At 35.5% G+C, this 18,284-nt stretch overlaps 1 protein-coding gene across 3 annotated transcripts in view; it reads right to left on the reverse strand.

Moving 5' to 3' along the window:
- Positions 1-18,284, reverse strand: part of KHDRBS2 (KH RNA binding domain containing, signal transduction associated 2) — a 542,862-nt gene that overhangs the window by 16,649 nt on the left and 507,929 nt on the right. The window contains exons 9-10 of one of the 3 annotated variants that reach the window (XR_011235523.1): positions 7,637-7,810; positions 5,625-5,682 (exon numbers count right to left, since the gene is read on the reverse strand). Coding sequence is in view for 2 of the 3 variants with exons in the window: in XM_069488012.1 (XP_069344113.1) it covers positions 7,713-7,810 (98 nt within the window). In the remaining variant the exon portion in view is untranslated. Of the gene's footprint in view, positions 1-5,624; positions 5,683-6,696; positions 7,811-18,284 lie in introns of those variants that run through there. The other 2 variants (XM_069488012.1, XM_069488013.1) reach the window with 2 other exon arrangements.

Below are 18,284 nucleotides of genomic sequence, written 5' to 3' on the forward strand. Positions count from 1 at the left end.
GTTTATATTTTGAGCTGGACTAACTGGAGATGTTTGCTCACCTATAAGCAACCTCTTACACTGTATAGATAAGAAATTAAGATTTCGTGAAACAGTAGGTTATCTATTAATGTTAACAGTTGTTATGTTTCCATTTTCATTAAATGTGTTTTTCTTCCTTCATACTTTTTGGCTTACAATGGACATGTATTGGTTTCTTCATTAACCCAATAAACATTTCTCAACGTAGGAGCTCTGTTGAATAGATTCGACATTGCTCCCTCCCACATAGCCATCAATTGTCTTTCTCCTTGTCTTCTCTCCTCCATGTGCCGTTGGGAAAATGACGTGATGCTGGGAAGGGAGGGGTACGATAGTATCAGAGAAGTTGAAAATGTCATGTCAAAGAAAAGGAAGACTACGAGGTTAGAAGACAGAAAATATTTGACACCTGTGTGAGGGTGGACAGAGAATGAGATAGAGAGGGGACATTTTCCTACTGACAGAAGTCATCCTGAGAGGCATTAAGGTGATAGAAATCCTTTGTCTAGTGGTGAGACTTGCCTTCAGAGAGGTTCTAAGAAAAGGATCCAAGCGTCTCCAAATTTCTCTTAGAAACAGATCCCTCCCTATATCCCACTGTGAAGTATGAAACATGGTGGAACAGAAACTTCAACAAAATTAGTGTTCAGTAACAAGTTACCATTTTTAAGGTGGTTCATTCTGTTTTTTTTTTTTTTGTAAAGAAAGATAAGCCAGCTGGTTAAGACATCCCGTGGTATATGAATCAGACAACTTCCTCTCCAGTTCTCTCCATTCTTCTCATGATAAAATATAAGATACTGAGATGTAAAACAGCATGTCAAGTAGATTGAGCTCCCCCCATACACACTGTAATCTCTCAAGTACCAATTCATATATTCTACATAAAGACACTAAGAAATTAATTTTTGTGATGGATATGGAAGACTGGTGTCGTCAGTGAGCAAGAACAGCTATTTTATTGTTAACTCAAATACTTAATTGGAAACTAGAATGTCCAGACAAATGTTACACATTATATTGGCAAAAGGAAATGCCTTTAAAAATTATTTAACATTGAATGGGACCTTCACTTATGTTCTTAACATATGATTGCACAGCTTATACAAAGATATATCTGGTTTGAATTTGACCCTTATTCTTTAAAGCAGAGTTCTGATCTATAGATTGAAGAATAAAAGCTTGAAATTGCTTTCATGCTTATTTAATCATGCCAGTGTTTTTTTAAAATGTCAAAAAGGAATTTAGATTATAAATGAATTCATTTGTTCTACCAATGGCTGTGGTCAAGCGTGGGAAACTTTGTGACAAGCGTGGGAAACTCTGATCTACATTTTTTATGATGCAATCAGAATGATTAATTTGGGGAAAGATCAAAGTAAAGATGTACTTCAAGTTAAAATATTTAATCAATCTTTTTTTAAGTCAATATTTATCATATTGCTACAGAACAGAAATTATGTTAAGGCAAACTGAGATTTTTGATTCTCTTTTCAATCAAGTTTATTAAAAGACGGGCATCTCCATCGCATTTTGGAAAATGTGAGGGTTATCAAACTTTGTTTTAAAGATTGGCTTTGCTGGATATTAACAGTGTGACATTACTTCCTCTTCTGTAAAATGAGGTTAATTGTACTTCTCTTGCATCCTTATTGAAAGGATTACAGATGGTTCATGTAAGTTTTTACATGAAAATTCTAGTACCTTGCTTGGCATGTATGCTCAAGAAAACAGAAGATTACACTATTATTAATGCTATACCCTCATATCAATCATAAATCATGTCAATTTTATAAACTACTATGTAATTGGATATTTTCAGTCATTTACTATATGACTTTTTATTTTGCAGTAAAAATTAAACCTTCCCATGGAAGCTGCAAGCACAGCAAATGGATGAGATTTTAGTAATAGAATCCTTGATACTTGATACTCAGCCAACTCAGATTAGTGATCTTTGTTCTCTATTCCCTTTAGAAACAAAACAAAACAAGACAAAACAACCCTACAAACATCTATATTACATGAACCAAGACATAGCAATAGAGATACAATGCTATAGTCAAAGAGTTAGTTTTTAAAATTTAACTTTTTATTGATACGTAATAGATGTATATATTTTCAGGATACAGACAATAATATGATACATTCATATAAAGATCAAATCAATTAATTGGGATATCCATCACCTTAAATATTTGTCTTTTCTTTTTGTTAGAAACATTTGAGTTATTCTCTTCTACAGTCATCCTACTGATCTACCAAACACTAAGGCTTATTTCTTCTATCTAAGTGAATCAACCTTAAAGAGTTACATTTTTAAAGAGCATTTGTAGTTCTCACAATACTAGCCTATTTTTTTTAAGTGAAGAACTAAAGGAACAAGAGTAATATTTCAATAATTTAATTTAAAAAATCATTTCCTTTCTACCTTTCATATGTCATTTCATGCCAACTTTATTTAAAAACTGTTAGTAGTTCAATTGTTATTAAGCTGAATGGCTATAGGTCCATTAATACTATCTAGTGAAAGTGAAAATTATTTAAATAGTACAAATAAGACCTCAAAGCACTATTTGGCTTCTTAAGTGGCATCAAATTGATTCTGATTCAATAATACTTGATTGTAGTAAAACTTCTTGTTGGACAAATGTTAGCAAGCACAAAGACTTTCTTACTTATTAGTTTTATTATTACTACTTAAAATACTTTGTTTAGTGCCCAAGCTAGCTATCTTTGGTGTTTTAGTGAGGTCCCAGTTGTTATATGATCATCAGTGTACCAAGAGTTACAGTATCATCTTGAAAGAATGTATGGAGCAAAATACACTTAGACTGCACTATAATTTAAAACCTTAATTTGCCATGCAAGTTTGTATCACTTGCATGAGGTCAATGTTGGGAATGTTTGCTAACTTTGGGAGTCCTTACTGGGACCCAGATGTAACCCAGCATTGTTTCCTGATATCAACAAGAGAAGGCACTGACTGCACATTTACTAGTTAGGACCACTTGCTGAATGGTTTTCATTCTAATAAAGGTTACCACCAAGAGGCCACTAATTTAGGGAAATTGTCATTTCCTGTTGCTGGAGAAACATAGTATATTTATTTTTGATTATTTTAAGAGACAGGCAAGTTATGGCTTGCCTGTAAATGACTCTGCTATGTATACGTATATAATTACCTTAACTTGGTTTCAAACTCAAGTCTCCATTCTGCTAGGTGGATAAAAATAATCTCAGCCAATCCAGATTAATTTTGTTCAGGAATTTCTCCATCAACTCAAGGATTTATTTTTTATCCCCTCTCTTTTTCCTGGGTTGGATTTAAGTTCTGGAGATGTAGGAAGCAGCTGGTCTTCTTACCTTTCCATGTTGTTGAGTGCACTGATACAATCTGCATCCTGGCCAGCACTGGTTTATGCAGAAGCTACTGCACTGTCCCTACCTTCCTGCAGAGGGATTGTGTGTGTGCTTCTCTCCGACATACCTGCTTCACTCTCCGCAGTGTGGGGAAACATTCTACAGCCGCTGCTGCAGGATTGCACCTGGCGCAGACTAGCGTGGGGAACTCTGTGAGGTCTGCTGCCTCCCCAGGCTCCACTTGAGTCAAAGGTCCTCTTTGTGCTCCAAACCTATCTGAGGCTTTTATTGGATAAATGACCTGGTATATGGAACCCATATTCAAGGCCACACTCATATGTTAGATATTGCTGCCTAAAGCTCTCTTCTCAGCCAGGACAATCTTTACCTTGTAGATATATGTAGACAGGTAGATGGGAGTCTTTTAAATCTACTGTTTAACACCTATACTTTATGTCCAAAGTGCATCAGTCTTATATTACTCAAAATGCAGCCTCTTGAATCTCAAAATCCCCTTTCTTGCAAATATTGTTTTTGTGCTTAAAAATAATGTTGTCTTCTCTTGTTCAGCACTGGTGTTTCTTCTGTGATAACCCTGCCTTGAGTTAATGCATACAAAGATCTAGTCTGAATGGTAAGAGAGTCACAGGGTTATAAAACCACGGCAACAATCAAATAATTACAAGGAACGCAAAAATCATATTGATTACTGTATCAAAATAGTAACAACCTATGGCTGGGTTTTTTTCTCATTGTTTTATCAGATCAAGCCCATTGTTTGAAAGGATGCAGGAGAATAAACAACAGGATTTCTGGATTAGAGATTTGTTCTCTCCTTGCTTTATAAAAAACAGTAACATTTTTAATTTAATAGTCAAATCAGATATGGAATGTTACTGATACATAACATTTCAGAATTTCACTCTGTAACTTTTGATCTTTGATTCTGCGATAAAGGAATTTCAGTTGAAGCACCTACACTACTAAATAATTATTTTAACAGTTTGAATTTTAGAAAAGCTATCTCAGCTGGAGACAGTAATTATAAAATTGACTAAATGTGAGACGTACTTTGGTTTCATTGAATAGTTTACTGAGGAATAGCTCTCCTTCTTTACTTCAAACCTGTAGCGGTTTCTTCTTACTTTTCCTCATAAAATCTGAGCAATTCAACACAGTACTTAGAACTGCAGGCTTTGCTCTTGCTCTGTGCCTTCGCAGAACTGGCCCTCGGGACCCACTGTGCTCCTGCCTTCCTCTCAGATACTTATTGGACTGACTTTCCCAGCTGCACCAGTTGAGACAGCCTATTCCTTGCACAAGGAGGTGCTCCCGTCTTCACCCACATACAACTCCTTTTATTCCAGTCCACCTCGTGGCTTCCTCAGTCTCTGTCGCCGCCACCCCCATCATAAAGGCTCTCCAGGCTCTCACATCCCTCTCCTATGGCACTTCTTTAAAGCTAACCTGTATTATGGATATTTGTGTAGTTAAAAACAGGACCAGATCCAGAAAGAGAAAGCTTGGAATTTTTAACCCTGCTTCAAACATCATACCAGGTCATTTCAATTCTCCGAGCATCAGCTCAGCCTGTGAGTTTCACAACTATCCTTGCATTGTTTTCAGTGTGAAGTCTACTGGCTAAAGTTTTCAACTCCTTGTGCATCAAAATGAAGTCGCAATTTCCAACAGTGCTCACTAGCTATTTGCTAAATCAAATAGAAGGACAGATGAGAAACAAAACACTTATTGATCAATCCAGTGGGATAAATGGGGAAAATAATAGTAGTGTTCAGTTATTTTATTTGACTCTCATTGACAGGGGTTTCGTTACAAACTACCCTTTCCCTTCCCTTCATCTTAGCCAATGATTGTGAGTTCCTTCTCTTATATCTGTAGAGTAAAAGTGTTGATCCTCTTTCTTTGTACAATTTGCAAGAGGTAGTATATATTATAGCAGTTCATAGCAAAGAAAAGGGCTGCAGATTATGCACTAATTCACGTTTCATTTGACAAGCTTCTGAATAAACCCAGAAAGGCTCTCCAGGTAAATACCAAGTCATATCACTTTATTTCAAAGAAGATCAAAATAGCTACTTCCTTGACAACAATCTAATCCTTTTCAGTAGTTCAACAAGTGGCATTAGGTGTTTTAGCTCACTACGATAGCTTCATCTTTTATCATGTTTTCATGCTGATGAAATTTATCTGTTTCAAAGAGGACCAAAAAATAAGCTTACCTCCATCTTTAGCCCATCACATCTGCTATTCAATAATGTATTCTGTGCTTGTGGGTACCTGAAATAGTGAGAAAGAATAGAAAAAGAAAATTAAATATAACTCAACAGCATTTTGTACAAGGCAAATATTTACAATTTTAATTGATGACAGACACACACTTCATAAAACTATTAGCATGCAACTCCAGCTGCAAAAACTGAACAGCAATATGCCTAAGCTGGTTAGCAGCAAAAAAGTAAACCAATCACATCGACAAAAAGCCACCATACACAAAAAAACTGTATTTAAAAGATTAACAGTTTTGGCATTCATCCCTACCATCAAGTCTTTCACTTTCTTTTTTTTCCATCAAAATTTAGCTTACGTTTGATGTTAGCAAGAGTTGCATTACTATTATTGTTAATTTTAGTTCTGTTTATTGCCTTGAGGGTTATATATTGTAAAATAATTTTGGTGCCTCTAGTTAATGTTAATTAGTTGTTTTAATAGCCTATAGACCTATTTGTTATGTTTTTGTAGGTTTACTTTTTTAACTATCAGGAACTAAATAACTGAGAATATTTAACATTACTGGTGCATAGGCAAAATTACAGAGTTACTATTAGTGTTACCTGTTTAACGTTTAGTCATCCTTTGAGTCCTGCGACATATTTCCTTAATAATCATCAGCCATCAAGTCTGATAGTCTCAAAAGAAATATCAGCCCTCTAAACTGCCTTCAAGGGAGGTGATATTTAGCACTGAAAATTACAAATAAAGTTTTTGAGGTTGAATAGCAACAACTGGCCAGTGACACTGATGATTTGTTTGTCAAAACAAATTGTTATAAACTACGCAAATGAAGTCCACGCACTCCTTTGAGTGAAAACAATAAAGTGAATCTACGCAATGCTTACATGTTGGATGGGATATTTAATGTGCGGGGAAACTCAAAGGTTGAAGAACTAGGCATTTAGACAGTGGTAAGTGGTAATCTTACCTCTTTATACTCCATTACTCTTTCTCACGAGAGACATGCTAATGCAAACAAGTCAATCAGAATTTGTGTTTAGCAAGATAAAGCTTAGAGGATAGTTTAAAATCCATTTATTATTCTAAATCCATTTTTTTCCATTAACATGTTATACATTAGTGTTTACTAACCATGATTCATGTAACAGTTTAGTTTGTTAACTTTTAAATTATTTAACAACCATAAGTTATTAATACATTTTTTTAAGTATTACACAAATATCTTAAAACAGGCTTGGGTTCATTTTTGTAATTTTTAAATAGAAAACATTTTAGGCATCTCTTGAAGAAGAAATAAAGCAGGCATTTAAAGCTAGAAAACAAGTAATTCCAAATTTAGTTTTTACAAAAGTTTTCAGCTTTATTGACAAATTATGGCAAACATATTTGACAAATTGTGGTTTCCTATTTAGAGAAGCTTACACATGGAACTTTATGTGTGTTTTTTTTTTCTTTTTTAACAAATACAGGTTAAAACACTGAACAAATTCAGTTAGCTACATACATACAGTAGCTGTTTGTTTTCAACCCCATTAAAACAGCATTTAAAATTAAATTTACAAACTTAATATCGAACATCTTCATCTAACTAACAGATATTAAAAGACAGATTAAAACATCTTATCTACAACTTTATTATCAGCTAGCTCCAAAATCATATTACAATCTTTTATCGATCCTAAACAAAGTTTCTGCTAGTTGGTTGAGACTCAAAATCTCTTAACAGATTCATGCTCTTTCTTAAGAAAAGAAAAAAAAAAAAAAGAAAAAAGAAAGAAAAAAAGATTACACACAACAATGAAAAACAACCAAGAGATTATCACCCTACTGAAAAGCTTATAGACTATGCTTGCCAATGTCTCTTTCAGTCTGTTTTGTAAAATAATACTAGTGTCAATGTCACACCAACAGTATAGAGGGAAATACAAGAAATATACGGGAATAATCATGAGCAGTTATCCCTAGAATAGAAAAAAACAAACAAAAAAAGGACTATTACTTGTCTTGTTGCTGTTTATGTGGAGACCACAGGCTATGAATTGTCTTTGAGGTGAGGTCACAGGTGAGGAGGACCTTCAATATCTACCATAGGGGTGTTCCCTGTATCCCCCTCTGGCTGACCTCGGTGGCGGTGCCTTCAAGCTAGAGCGGGTCGTGGCCCATTCTTCTGGTGCTATGAACAAGAGAAAGACAGTAACATACATTTGACCACACAGTTATCAAAAATACTCACTTAAGGCACACTAGTTGACCAAGAAAAAGAGAAATGAAAGATCTCAACACTGAAAGCTAAAACCTTACCACACATCCAAAAGTGTGTGTGTATGTGTGCGTGTGTATATACACGGCCACCTGTAATCAAACTTTAAACTTTCAGGATATTTTTCAAAGATGAGAAAGTCAAAGTGCTTGGATAACTACACCTTTATTATATGTTACATTTCAGTGCCACAAAATGGAGGAGTATCAATGTAAATCACTCCTCATTTAATCTTTTCATACAGATTTCTAGAAGAAATTGGATATAGTAGACGAGTGGTTCTTAGTCCTTGATTAACTTGAGAATCACCTGGGAATCTTAAACAAACAAACAAAATCAAAAATAACTAATGCCCCTGCTCTGTCCCCCAAGCCAACTGATTAGAAAACTCCTCAGGTGGGATCTAGGGTTTGGTATTTTTCAGATGCTCTTCAGATGATATTTATGTGGTCTAGGGTTGAGATGCATTGTGCTGAACTGTACTAGACAAAGTTAATGAGAGGCAAGCAGGAGAGAGGAGGGAAAATATTAAGCAGTAAAATGAGTAAAAAAAAATCAGTTTTTCCAAATAAACAACTCAGAAAATAAAAAGGCATTAGTACCCTAGGAAGACTCCTCATTTACCTGTTGATCAGAGTTCCAGGACCCTCAATGTTTTCGAACCTAACCAAAAACCAAGAAACAAGCAACCAAGCTTTTCAGTACTGTGGAAAATAGCTATTTTAAAGTGTATGTCCAGAGGGGGAAAAAATGTAGTCCATCTTTAAAGAAACTTAATATTTGGTTTACGGTGACATTTTATATGATTTTGGAAACTAGGTTATTTTTGTCTTGTAATCAGAATTTAGTTCCTCTTGGAGAGCAGATTTCATGCGTGAGTCTATAGCAGTGGTCCCCAACCTTTTTGGTACCAGGGGCAGGTTTCACTGAAGACAATTTTTCCACAGTCCATGCGGGGGATGATTTCGGAATGATTCAATCACATGACATTTATTGTGCAGCCAAACCTGTCTGCTAATGATACTTTGTATTTGCAGCCGCTCCCCAGAGCTAGCATCACCGCCTCGGCACCACCTCAGATCATCAGGCATTAGAGTCTCATAAGGAGCGCGCAACCTAGATCCCTCGCACGTGCAGTTTACAGTAGGGTTCCCGCTCCTGTGAGAAGCTAAGGCCACCACTTATCTGACAGGAGGCGGTGCTTATGCGGTGATGTGAGCAATGGGGAGTGGCTGTAAATACAGATGAAGCTTCCCATGCTAGCCTGCTGTTCCCCTCCTGCTGCGTGGACTGGTTCCCCACAGCCCACAGATCAATACCAGGCCACAGTCTGGGGGTTGTTGACTGCAGCTCTATGGGATTTAAGAGCTGAGGTAACATAGTTTCAAGTTTTCTCAGGAAATGGAAGTCCTGGGTCCCTTCTCAGATTCTAATGTTCCTGGTAAACGTTCCTGCAAAATAGGGGAACAGCCATGAGCACAGTGACAGAAATGCCTGCCACATCCATTCCCAGAGTTTTCAGAATTTTAAATTGACATAAGTCCTGGGGACTTGCCACAGAGGACCTAAGTGTTTAATAAAACTCATTGACTTGGTACATGGGATATTTTGATACAGGCATCCTGGCTTTACTTGACGTTTTCTAAAGCTCTAGGGCAGTTAATTGACGAACTGAAACTTCATTTCCTGTTAGCCAACACTGGAATAGGCAGTGTCACTGTTCACTGTTGTATCCCCAGTGCCCGGAAAAAATGCAGTGCCCAGTTAGGGTCGAATGGAATGAAAGGCTGCGTGAACAAAGGATGAATGAAGGAGTAAATGTGGAAATTACAAGGTAGAAAGAGCTTCCAATGACAACCTAAGCAAAACAGCAGCAGTTGAGGTGAAGAAATTTTACATTTATTTTAAAAGCTCTATAGCAAAATTTTATATATTTGCTATAAAGTCAGACTTCATACTCAAAAGGGTTAGGTATCTAAGTAGCAAAAGTGTTTCACTACTGAATTCAAGAAAACAATCACAGTGGAATCCCTTTACAAAAAAGTGCAAAAACATTATGTTTCATTGTGTACAAATGTGCTCTTTTATAATTCTCTATCTGTGAATTAATACTATTCTCTTTCCTCTTTGCTCAAGGCTAGGAAAATGGGAAATACTATTAGTTCACAATAATTGCAACTAGGAAGGGAAAAGCCAGCCAAAATGAATTCCTATAGAGGCAAAGTGAGTTTCAGATTTTCCAAGATTTCTAACCATTAGCAGAGGAAATCAAGGATTTATTCTTTAATTCAGATTCAATTCAGACTTAATTCAGATTTTGGTTCCATTATTTACATGTTCTCAGTAACACTAGTGAATTGAGATCAGGAAAATTATTATTTCTATTTGTGCCAAATTTCCTTCATCTCTATTTTTCCTAATATCAGAATGTTTACATACAGTCACACATTTCCAATTACCATGTAATAATACAAGCCAGTTTTTCAGATAAATTATAGTCTTTGAAATTATATTCTTTGGAGAGTACTGACTCAATGAATGTTTTTCCAGTGTCACCATTTAGTATGTCATTGAACTTTGTGTCCCTCACCAGTGATCTTTAGGCTTCTGGATTTCTTTATTGTGAGTATCAGAGATAGAAGGGATTCTTAGAAATCCAAAGGGATTGTAGCCTGAGTCTACCATGGAACTTTGAGCATGGAAAAGACCCAAACATAAGGAGAGACAAATTATGATAAGGTCCCTTGTGAGGGGGTTTCTCTGAAATATGAAGTTATAAAGGCCCAGGAGTGGACTTAGAATTTATCTGTCCTCTTGGGATGTCTAGATAAAGAAAGATTCAGCAGACAAGTGGATTTAAAATATTTTAAGACTTCCTACAAATTTTGGAGTCCTGGCCAATTGTGTCTAGTCCCGTAATATAGTCTAGGATGACATTTTTTAAAAAAATCATCACAGACAATGAAATTTAGAAGTTCTTCTTTTTTTTTTTTAATGACAAAGGAAGTAAGATGCTCTCAAATCAAGACCATTGTCATATGAGGAGCACTAGTTAGGTTATGAATGTGAATTGAGCAAATAACAAATTATTCCACAGAGAAGGTGCCAAATAACTATCTGCTGAATTGAAATTACTGGAATGGGTTACAGAATTGTGGATCCGGAAATGACAAATTAGGATATGACTCAGTCACTAGATCAAATTGTCACCATTTCTTGGCTTCCCAATTCAGATTTTAAGGTGCCATATAGTATATGAAATAAATTCATGTTTATTATATGAATAATAAAGCATCACTAAATCCATTTTTTTCTTTACTGAAGATCTCCTATATGCCAGTCACTACACTATGCCCTATGTATGAGGACAGTTAAAGAGCCTTAAAAAAGATTACAAGGGAAAATTAACATGTGATTTCATAGATTACAACACAATTATAATTGATATTTTAAGAAAATGCTGGAGAAAGTATAGAGGAGAAAGCTAACTTTCATCATTCATTTGAACTTGGATTGAACTCTAACATTTAATCATCTCAAAGAAGGGATTTTCTGAGCAAATATACTCAGTAAGAACACAGGTGCTGTTTAACTTATCTAAGAGAATTCACTTTCTTTAAAGGCTTTCCTGTATTAATTATTTTGTATCATCTGGCCTTGTTTCTAAACTGGACTCTAAGATCTACGAGAGGAGAAACCACCTACAGTGGTAGACACATAGTAAGAACACCATAAATATTGTAAGCTCCATATAAATAAATGGTGCTACTAAATAAAAGAGGAATTTTAAAATCAATTATGCAAAACAAGTAAAACAGGACTATTCAGAAAGGCATTGTTAGCAATTAGGTTGTCACGTTGCATGTGTCTGATATATATCAATAATTCTTTTAAAAGTTCCTCTTTTTTTTTTTTATTAACTCAGATTCGTATTTTATCGAGTGAATCAAGTTTTATAGACTGCCTAGCGTGCATCTCCATTACATGCTAATCAGCATCACTGAGGAACATTTTACTTTGATAAAAGAGGGTAAATTACCCAGGTAACTCTTCTTGTACCTTAAATGTTACTCTAGTGACTGCAAAAGCTTCTGCCTCTCAAATACTGTGCCCTCAGCAAAATCAGGCCTATTAAGAGGTGTGCATTTTTCTATGTGTTCTCATCTCTGCGATGGGACCAGGTACTTTGGGGAGGATTCACAGTGGGAAAGAAAAATCTGGATGATTTTTAAAGTTGCAAAAACTGCATTCTCTTATTGTTCCAGAGATACTGTAAACACCAAGGTTTTTGGGGAAAACATGAAGCATAGGAATGAAGAACCAATTCAGGAAAAGCAGGCATTATTTAAGTACCTGGGAAGTAAACTTTTAATGTTTATCTTTCAGGAAGTAGTTTTAAAATGTCACCTTCAGGGGAAATTAATTTTAGGGATCAGTTCAGAAAGCACATAGGTTACCATGGAGAATATTGGGGACACAGCTATCACGTTCACACTTTGCCAGTCCTACATAGCTCTGTGTTTCAGATTTCTGAAATCTGAAAAAGAATCTCAAAAGAATGTTTTTTTAAACCCACAACAACAAAAGAGGGCAGCTCATGCTATTTATTTTTGGTACACTGTAAATCAATATGCATAAACCACAACTAAAGCAGGAAACCTAAGTTAATCTCTATCGTGACAAACTGCTAATGTTTTTGGTTTGCAAATCATGTAAGAGCATTACAACCTGGTTGATTAAAATTCACCCTGGTTCTGAGCCACTCAGTTTGTTGGTCTCAGTTAAGTTTCCGATGTCTCTAAGGAATATCATTCTACTTAAAAAACACCTTTCAAATATATGCTTATGTGTTATTTTAAGGTTATAGATTCCAAAAGAGTATGTTAAGTTAGACGTTTTGCTGTTGTTGTAATTCACTATAACAATGAGGAAATTATAGATCAGAAAGTTTAGCTGTTGGGAAGACACAGAATTTTTACCTATAACTGTCTTACCATCTTTCCACCACCCCTTTCATCAGAGCCTCTTTTTCCTCTTCCTTTTCTTTTTTCTTCATTTTTATTTTTTTTGCCTAGAAAATAGGACTTAATTTATTTTATTCCCCTAGGATTATATAATAATTAGTGATTCTAACAACAATTAATTAGCCATATGAGTGAGGTTGTAGTTTTAATTTTGTTCACAAGAATGTGGGCTGCTTAAACTAAATGTGTTAAGGTGCAAACCTAGGTGTTGTTCATTCATGCAAAGTGGAAGGCAGGATTATCTGCGGTGCTCTAAGCATTTTAAAATATGAATGTCATTTTGGAAGGGAATGGCTCAACCATTTCATCTGCACAATTTGCATTCCCTCTATTTGTAATTGCAGAGTTTATTGTTTTAAGAGGCAGAGGGGAAGAGAATAGTACCAAAGGAGAAGGATGTATGGCCAGCACCTATTTTCACAGATGAAAAATGCACATGGTGCAATATATTCCAAGAAGAAGTGTGGTTAACTTTCAGTTCACTATCATTTATGCTCTCAGGAAATTCAGTCAGCTTCTGGGAAGCATTTACAGCCTCTGTCACTCTTTCAAATTTTTAGTGAGATAGTCTCTGGCAGAAAAAACTATCGCTTGGGATGATCCATTTAGAGAGTAACAAAGGGCTTGGGCCTTCAAAGCATTCTTTTCTCTACTAGAATCTTATGATACCCACGGCAGGCACTTGTAATTAGTTATTGAATAAATTTATTATATTTAAATATTTTACATCTTCATTCTAGACCCTTAGACAGGCCACAGGCTTCCCTCAGACGGATGCCTTCAGTTCAAATGGCAGTCCCAGAAGTCCTGCAGCCAGCCCTGCATTTGAATTCTGATTCTGCCTCTTTCTTGCTGCAAGCCCCCTTTGGTAATCCTAGGGCCATTTTTTCTTAACTTTTCTCTACTTTATCCTTTTCCTTGTTTAATACCTCCAGTTTACTTCATGTACATACCTAATCTTCTTATCATAACCTGGTTTCACAATGTTATCATCTGGGCCTAAGCTTAGGTCATTTGAATTACTACTAGTTCAAATTGTGAGCTCTAGGAGGGTTAAAAAAATGCCCAACAAACTTTAGGCTGAGCCAAGAGCAGCATTCCAGGTAGTTCAGCTTTCACGGGGTGTTTTTTACAAGCTTCTGTGTTCCCAGATGAGGCCACCATGGTTTGGGATTTTAGGAAGAATCACTGTAATTCAAACTCCTTGGTGGTGATGGTATTTTTATATGGCCTACTCTGTTTTAGCCCCTATCCTATACATTATTGTATTTGATAAATTGACTCAATCTGTATCATTTTATTTCTAATTATCATCCATTAATAGCTGATAAATTATCTGTATCATTAAAACTTAAACTTTTATTCTTGATTCTGCTGTATAGTGTCTTGCAGGTGTAGAATAATACAGGCCAGTGATTCTGAATATTTTCAAACAAGTATGTATCTATCTTCTTGCTTTGGAGTTAAGATCTCATCTATGTAAAAAGGAAACAAAGAAACCAGTTAGAGAAAGGATTTCCAAAATGGAAGGTACAGAAAAAAATGGTGAATGATAATTGCACACAATGTAGAAGGTTGTCTGAGTAGCATCTAAAAAATACTTTCATTACTGTCAAATAAAATCCTGTATCATTCAAAAGCCTGCACAATGCAGCCATAGGCTTTTTGAAATGTACATAAGGACTTTATAATATAAAAATAATAAAAGGGAGAATAAAAATGGCGATATAAAGTAATACGGTATAATTCTCTTTTCAAAGAATTCCACGACTTTCTTTAATTCAGTGAAGAAGGTAGGCTTGGTGACATAGCTTCATAGAATAGAGATAAAATTTGTCATTACCTGATTGATTATCTCACTCCCCTTCCATCCATCATTTCTATTCCTGAGAACAGAAATGAGCCCAGTGTGTATTCTCCGACCAACATTAAGTAATGGCAATTAGAAATAATCAGGCCTTAAGCTCTGCAAAATGTTATTCTTGCTGAATGACCTGCTCTAACTGCCTCTGCTTTTGCCCCAATGTGTTTCTTGCCTGCTTCCCCAGGTTGATAAATGGCTCTCACCACTTGCATATAATAAAGATTTCAGCTAGTCTTTGTCCCTGGTTACTGGAAGGTAATCTCTAAATCCTAAAATTTCCTAGGCGATTGGAGTGTCTTTCTTATTCATGGCGGGCCCCTTCAACCACACCTGATAGTTTATGTAATGAGATGATCCAAGGTGGGGGCTGGTCATGCCAGAAAGACCAAACACAAGATTAGAAGATTTAGGCTTGGCCCTTGAGGTATCAGCCCAACCTGAGGAGGGGAGAAGGCTGGATATTGAAATGGTTCAACCAGTCATGTCTACCTAAGGAAACCACAATAAAACCTCTAGACACTGAGGCTTGTGTGAGCTTCCATGGTTGGCAATACTTTCTATATTATTATGCATTGATGTGCCAGGAGGATAATGTGACCCAGCAGACGTTGGAAACTTCATGTTTGGGACCCTCCCAGATTTTGCTTTTTCTCTATGTGTCTCTCTCTTTGGCTGGTTCTGATGTGTATCCTTTGCTATAATAACACTGTAATTTTAAGTACAGCATTTCCTTAGTTTTGTGAGTTGTTCTGGCAAATTATCAAACCTGAGAAGGTAGCTAGCTGGTCAGAAGTGAGAGTGGCCTGGACTCCCCCAAATCTATGACTGCTGCATGAAGTGAGAGTAATTTTGGGGAAAATGTGCCCTTAACTTGTTAAGTTGGCCTAACGATGGGCACCTCCCTGTCTCTTTGCTTGCCCTCTCCAATCTTAGCAGCCTGAATCTTTGCCCTTTGTCCATGACTGAAGCTATTTGTGCCAGAACTTCTGATTCCAAAAGCCTCCTGGAATACCTGTGTATTGCCTGCTGCTGCACTGCCCTGAGCATGAGGGAGCTTCTCCTGGGATCTTCCTGGACAATCACAGCTACAGAGACAGACCTAACTATTCTAGTTGTTTTTGTTTGTTTGTTTTCTGGCACATCTTGTTACCAACTGAACTAAAGGTTTGACAAGGTACCAGTACAGTTAAGTCATTTGTTCAATACAAAAAGGTATTGGATATAAGTCATCAATAATTATAATTACATTTTCAACTGTCATAGTTTTTCAGCAGTTCATATATATGTGTGTGTATACACACACACACACACACACACACACACGCATATATATTCCTACTGAGTCATTCAATAAATTATGGCATTTTGATAAATGAAGTCTAGCACATTTATTTCAGAAAAATGTATCTTATTCTTTTTTTTTCTCTAACCCATGCCCTCTTTTAAAAAACATAAAAGTCTCCTCAAACTATGGAAATTCTATAAAAATGCCTTAAGGTGGCACATGCCCTGGATATATTTTTTCTTAGCTGGTGTACTTCCATGTTGGCAAAAAAATTTTTTCCCAGTTTTATATTTTGTATTCTGTGCTTTGTGTTTTAAAAATAGTTCATTTTTTCTATACTCTAAATATGAATCTATCTCATATTAAATATACTTTTTTGTATGTGATCTGTTCACCCCCAAGATTCAGACAATAATCATTCAACTCCTTCCTCCCTCTTAGTTAAAATGATTGAGCCATTTACTCAGCAGAAAAAAAATGATTAAAAAAAAACCCTTTCTTATGTCTCGTTTTATTGTCTCAGCAACGGTGGTGTTAGATGCACATGGACTATAATTTTTTGTGGACTCTATCTGTTGGGGAATTTTAGAGAAAACAAAGGTTGAGATTTACCTGTTCAATGCAGAATTGTTCAAAAAGGAAGCAAATTATATTTTCCACTACTTAAACTTGTAGTTTTTTTTTTTTAAGTGGATTTAAAGTAGCAGGTTCTATAACACAATGTTTGCTTACAAAATACTCAGTGTTATAAAAGTGGCCTGTGCATAAATTACATGGTACCTTTAAAAATGCCAATGACTGGCATACAATTGACTATTGATCTTTTCTGTAGTCATGAGAAGCAGATACTGACAGGGAAAAGTGAGTTTCAAGAATAATTTTGTCTTATTATTGTGTGGGAAATTTTAAAGATAATTACCAAAGGATGGCTACTACATATTAAGATAATAAGCTACTTTTTATTGTAACCCCATGTATGTGTCTACCTAAAACTTATTCCCAGTGCTAACTTACAGCAGAACCACTCAGGAAACTTTAATAATCCTGATGGCCAGTTCTTGTCTCCAGATTGTGAAAGAGCTGGTCTGCGGTGGAAACTGGACAGTGGTATTTTTTTCAAAGCTCACCAGGTGATTCTAAAAATGTGTAGTCAAGGTTAATAATCTCTAAAATACATAAAAGTAAGTTTTAATTTTTCCTAAAATTATTGACTTAAGAAGTGCATACTTTAAAACAAAATCCAAATTGTAAATACATTTAACCTAAAATTAGCAATATAAGCAGTAAAGCAGTGGTGTACTGCTCTTTTGATTGTTTCTTGTGTAGGCAACATGATCTTCATTTATTATTCACACTAATTGAATCAGATATCCATCTAATTGCAACCTCTGTAATAGTAAAAAAGAGAAAGCTAGTTTTTAAATTAATTTTACAAGTGAATTTTAAAATACTTTAGAAGTCCAATTTCACTAGGCCATCTTACTTTCCATTTAAAATAAAGTTGAAAAATCTACAACAAAAATTAAATTAAAGCACAGTGATTTTTTCCTCCATAACTTATTGTATAACAATTTCGATATTAATAAGTATCAAGAAAAATAAATTATTTGCATACATTATTTTAAATGGCTATTAAATTCTTGCCAACATTAATATAACTCATTTCCATTTGTAAAATCAATTTTCCCCAATTTATGTTTCCCTTTACTATTAAAAATAGTCTTTGTTCTTGAATCATCACATGGCTGGCATGAATGCCAGTTGGCTTCATTTTCCTTTGCTATTTTCACAGATTAATCAATGCAAGGCTTATTTTCACACTGGGATAATAATCATTCCAGCTCCTCAACACAAAATGAATATGTTCGTGTTCTGCAATTGACTTGAAGTGAGGCACTCAAATGCCCTAAAATACGGCTCAAAAATTCTTTTTGCTTTCATTCATTTCAAGACAGTGTATTAATATTATCCTCCTTGCTTCCACACAGCTGTCATCTAAAATGCCACTAAAGAATGGGTGCATAATTAGCTCTTCGGTTCATACGTTAAATACATTTTAATAAACAGGTCTTTTCTCTGGGAAGAGAATATTGCTGTCCATTCTTAGATGTCCGTCTCAGAATTTAGTAGGTGTTTCTTATGTGAAGCATTGCTTAGCCAAGCTAATGTATGCACTGTATTTAAAATGCATTCTTATTGAATTATGAGCTATTC

This window comes from Eulemur rufifrons, chromosome 15, assembly GCF_041146395.1.
Source record: "Eulemur rufifrons isolate Redbay chromosome 15, OSU_ERuf_1, whole genome shotgun sequence".
NCBI classification, from domain to species: domain Eukaryota; kingdom Metazoa; phylum Chordata; class Mammalia; order Primates; family Lemuridae; genus Eulemur; species Eulemur rufifrons.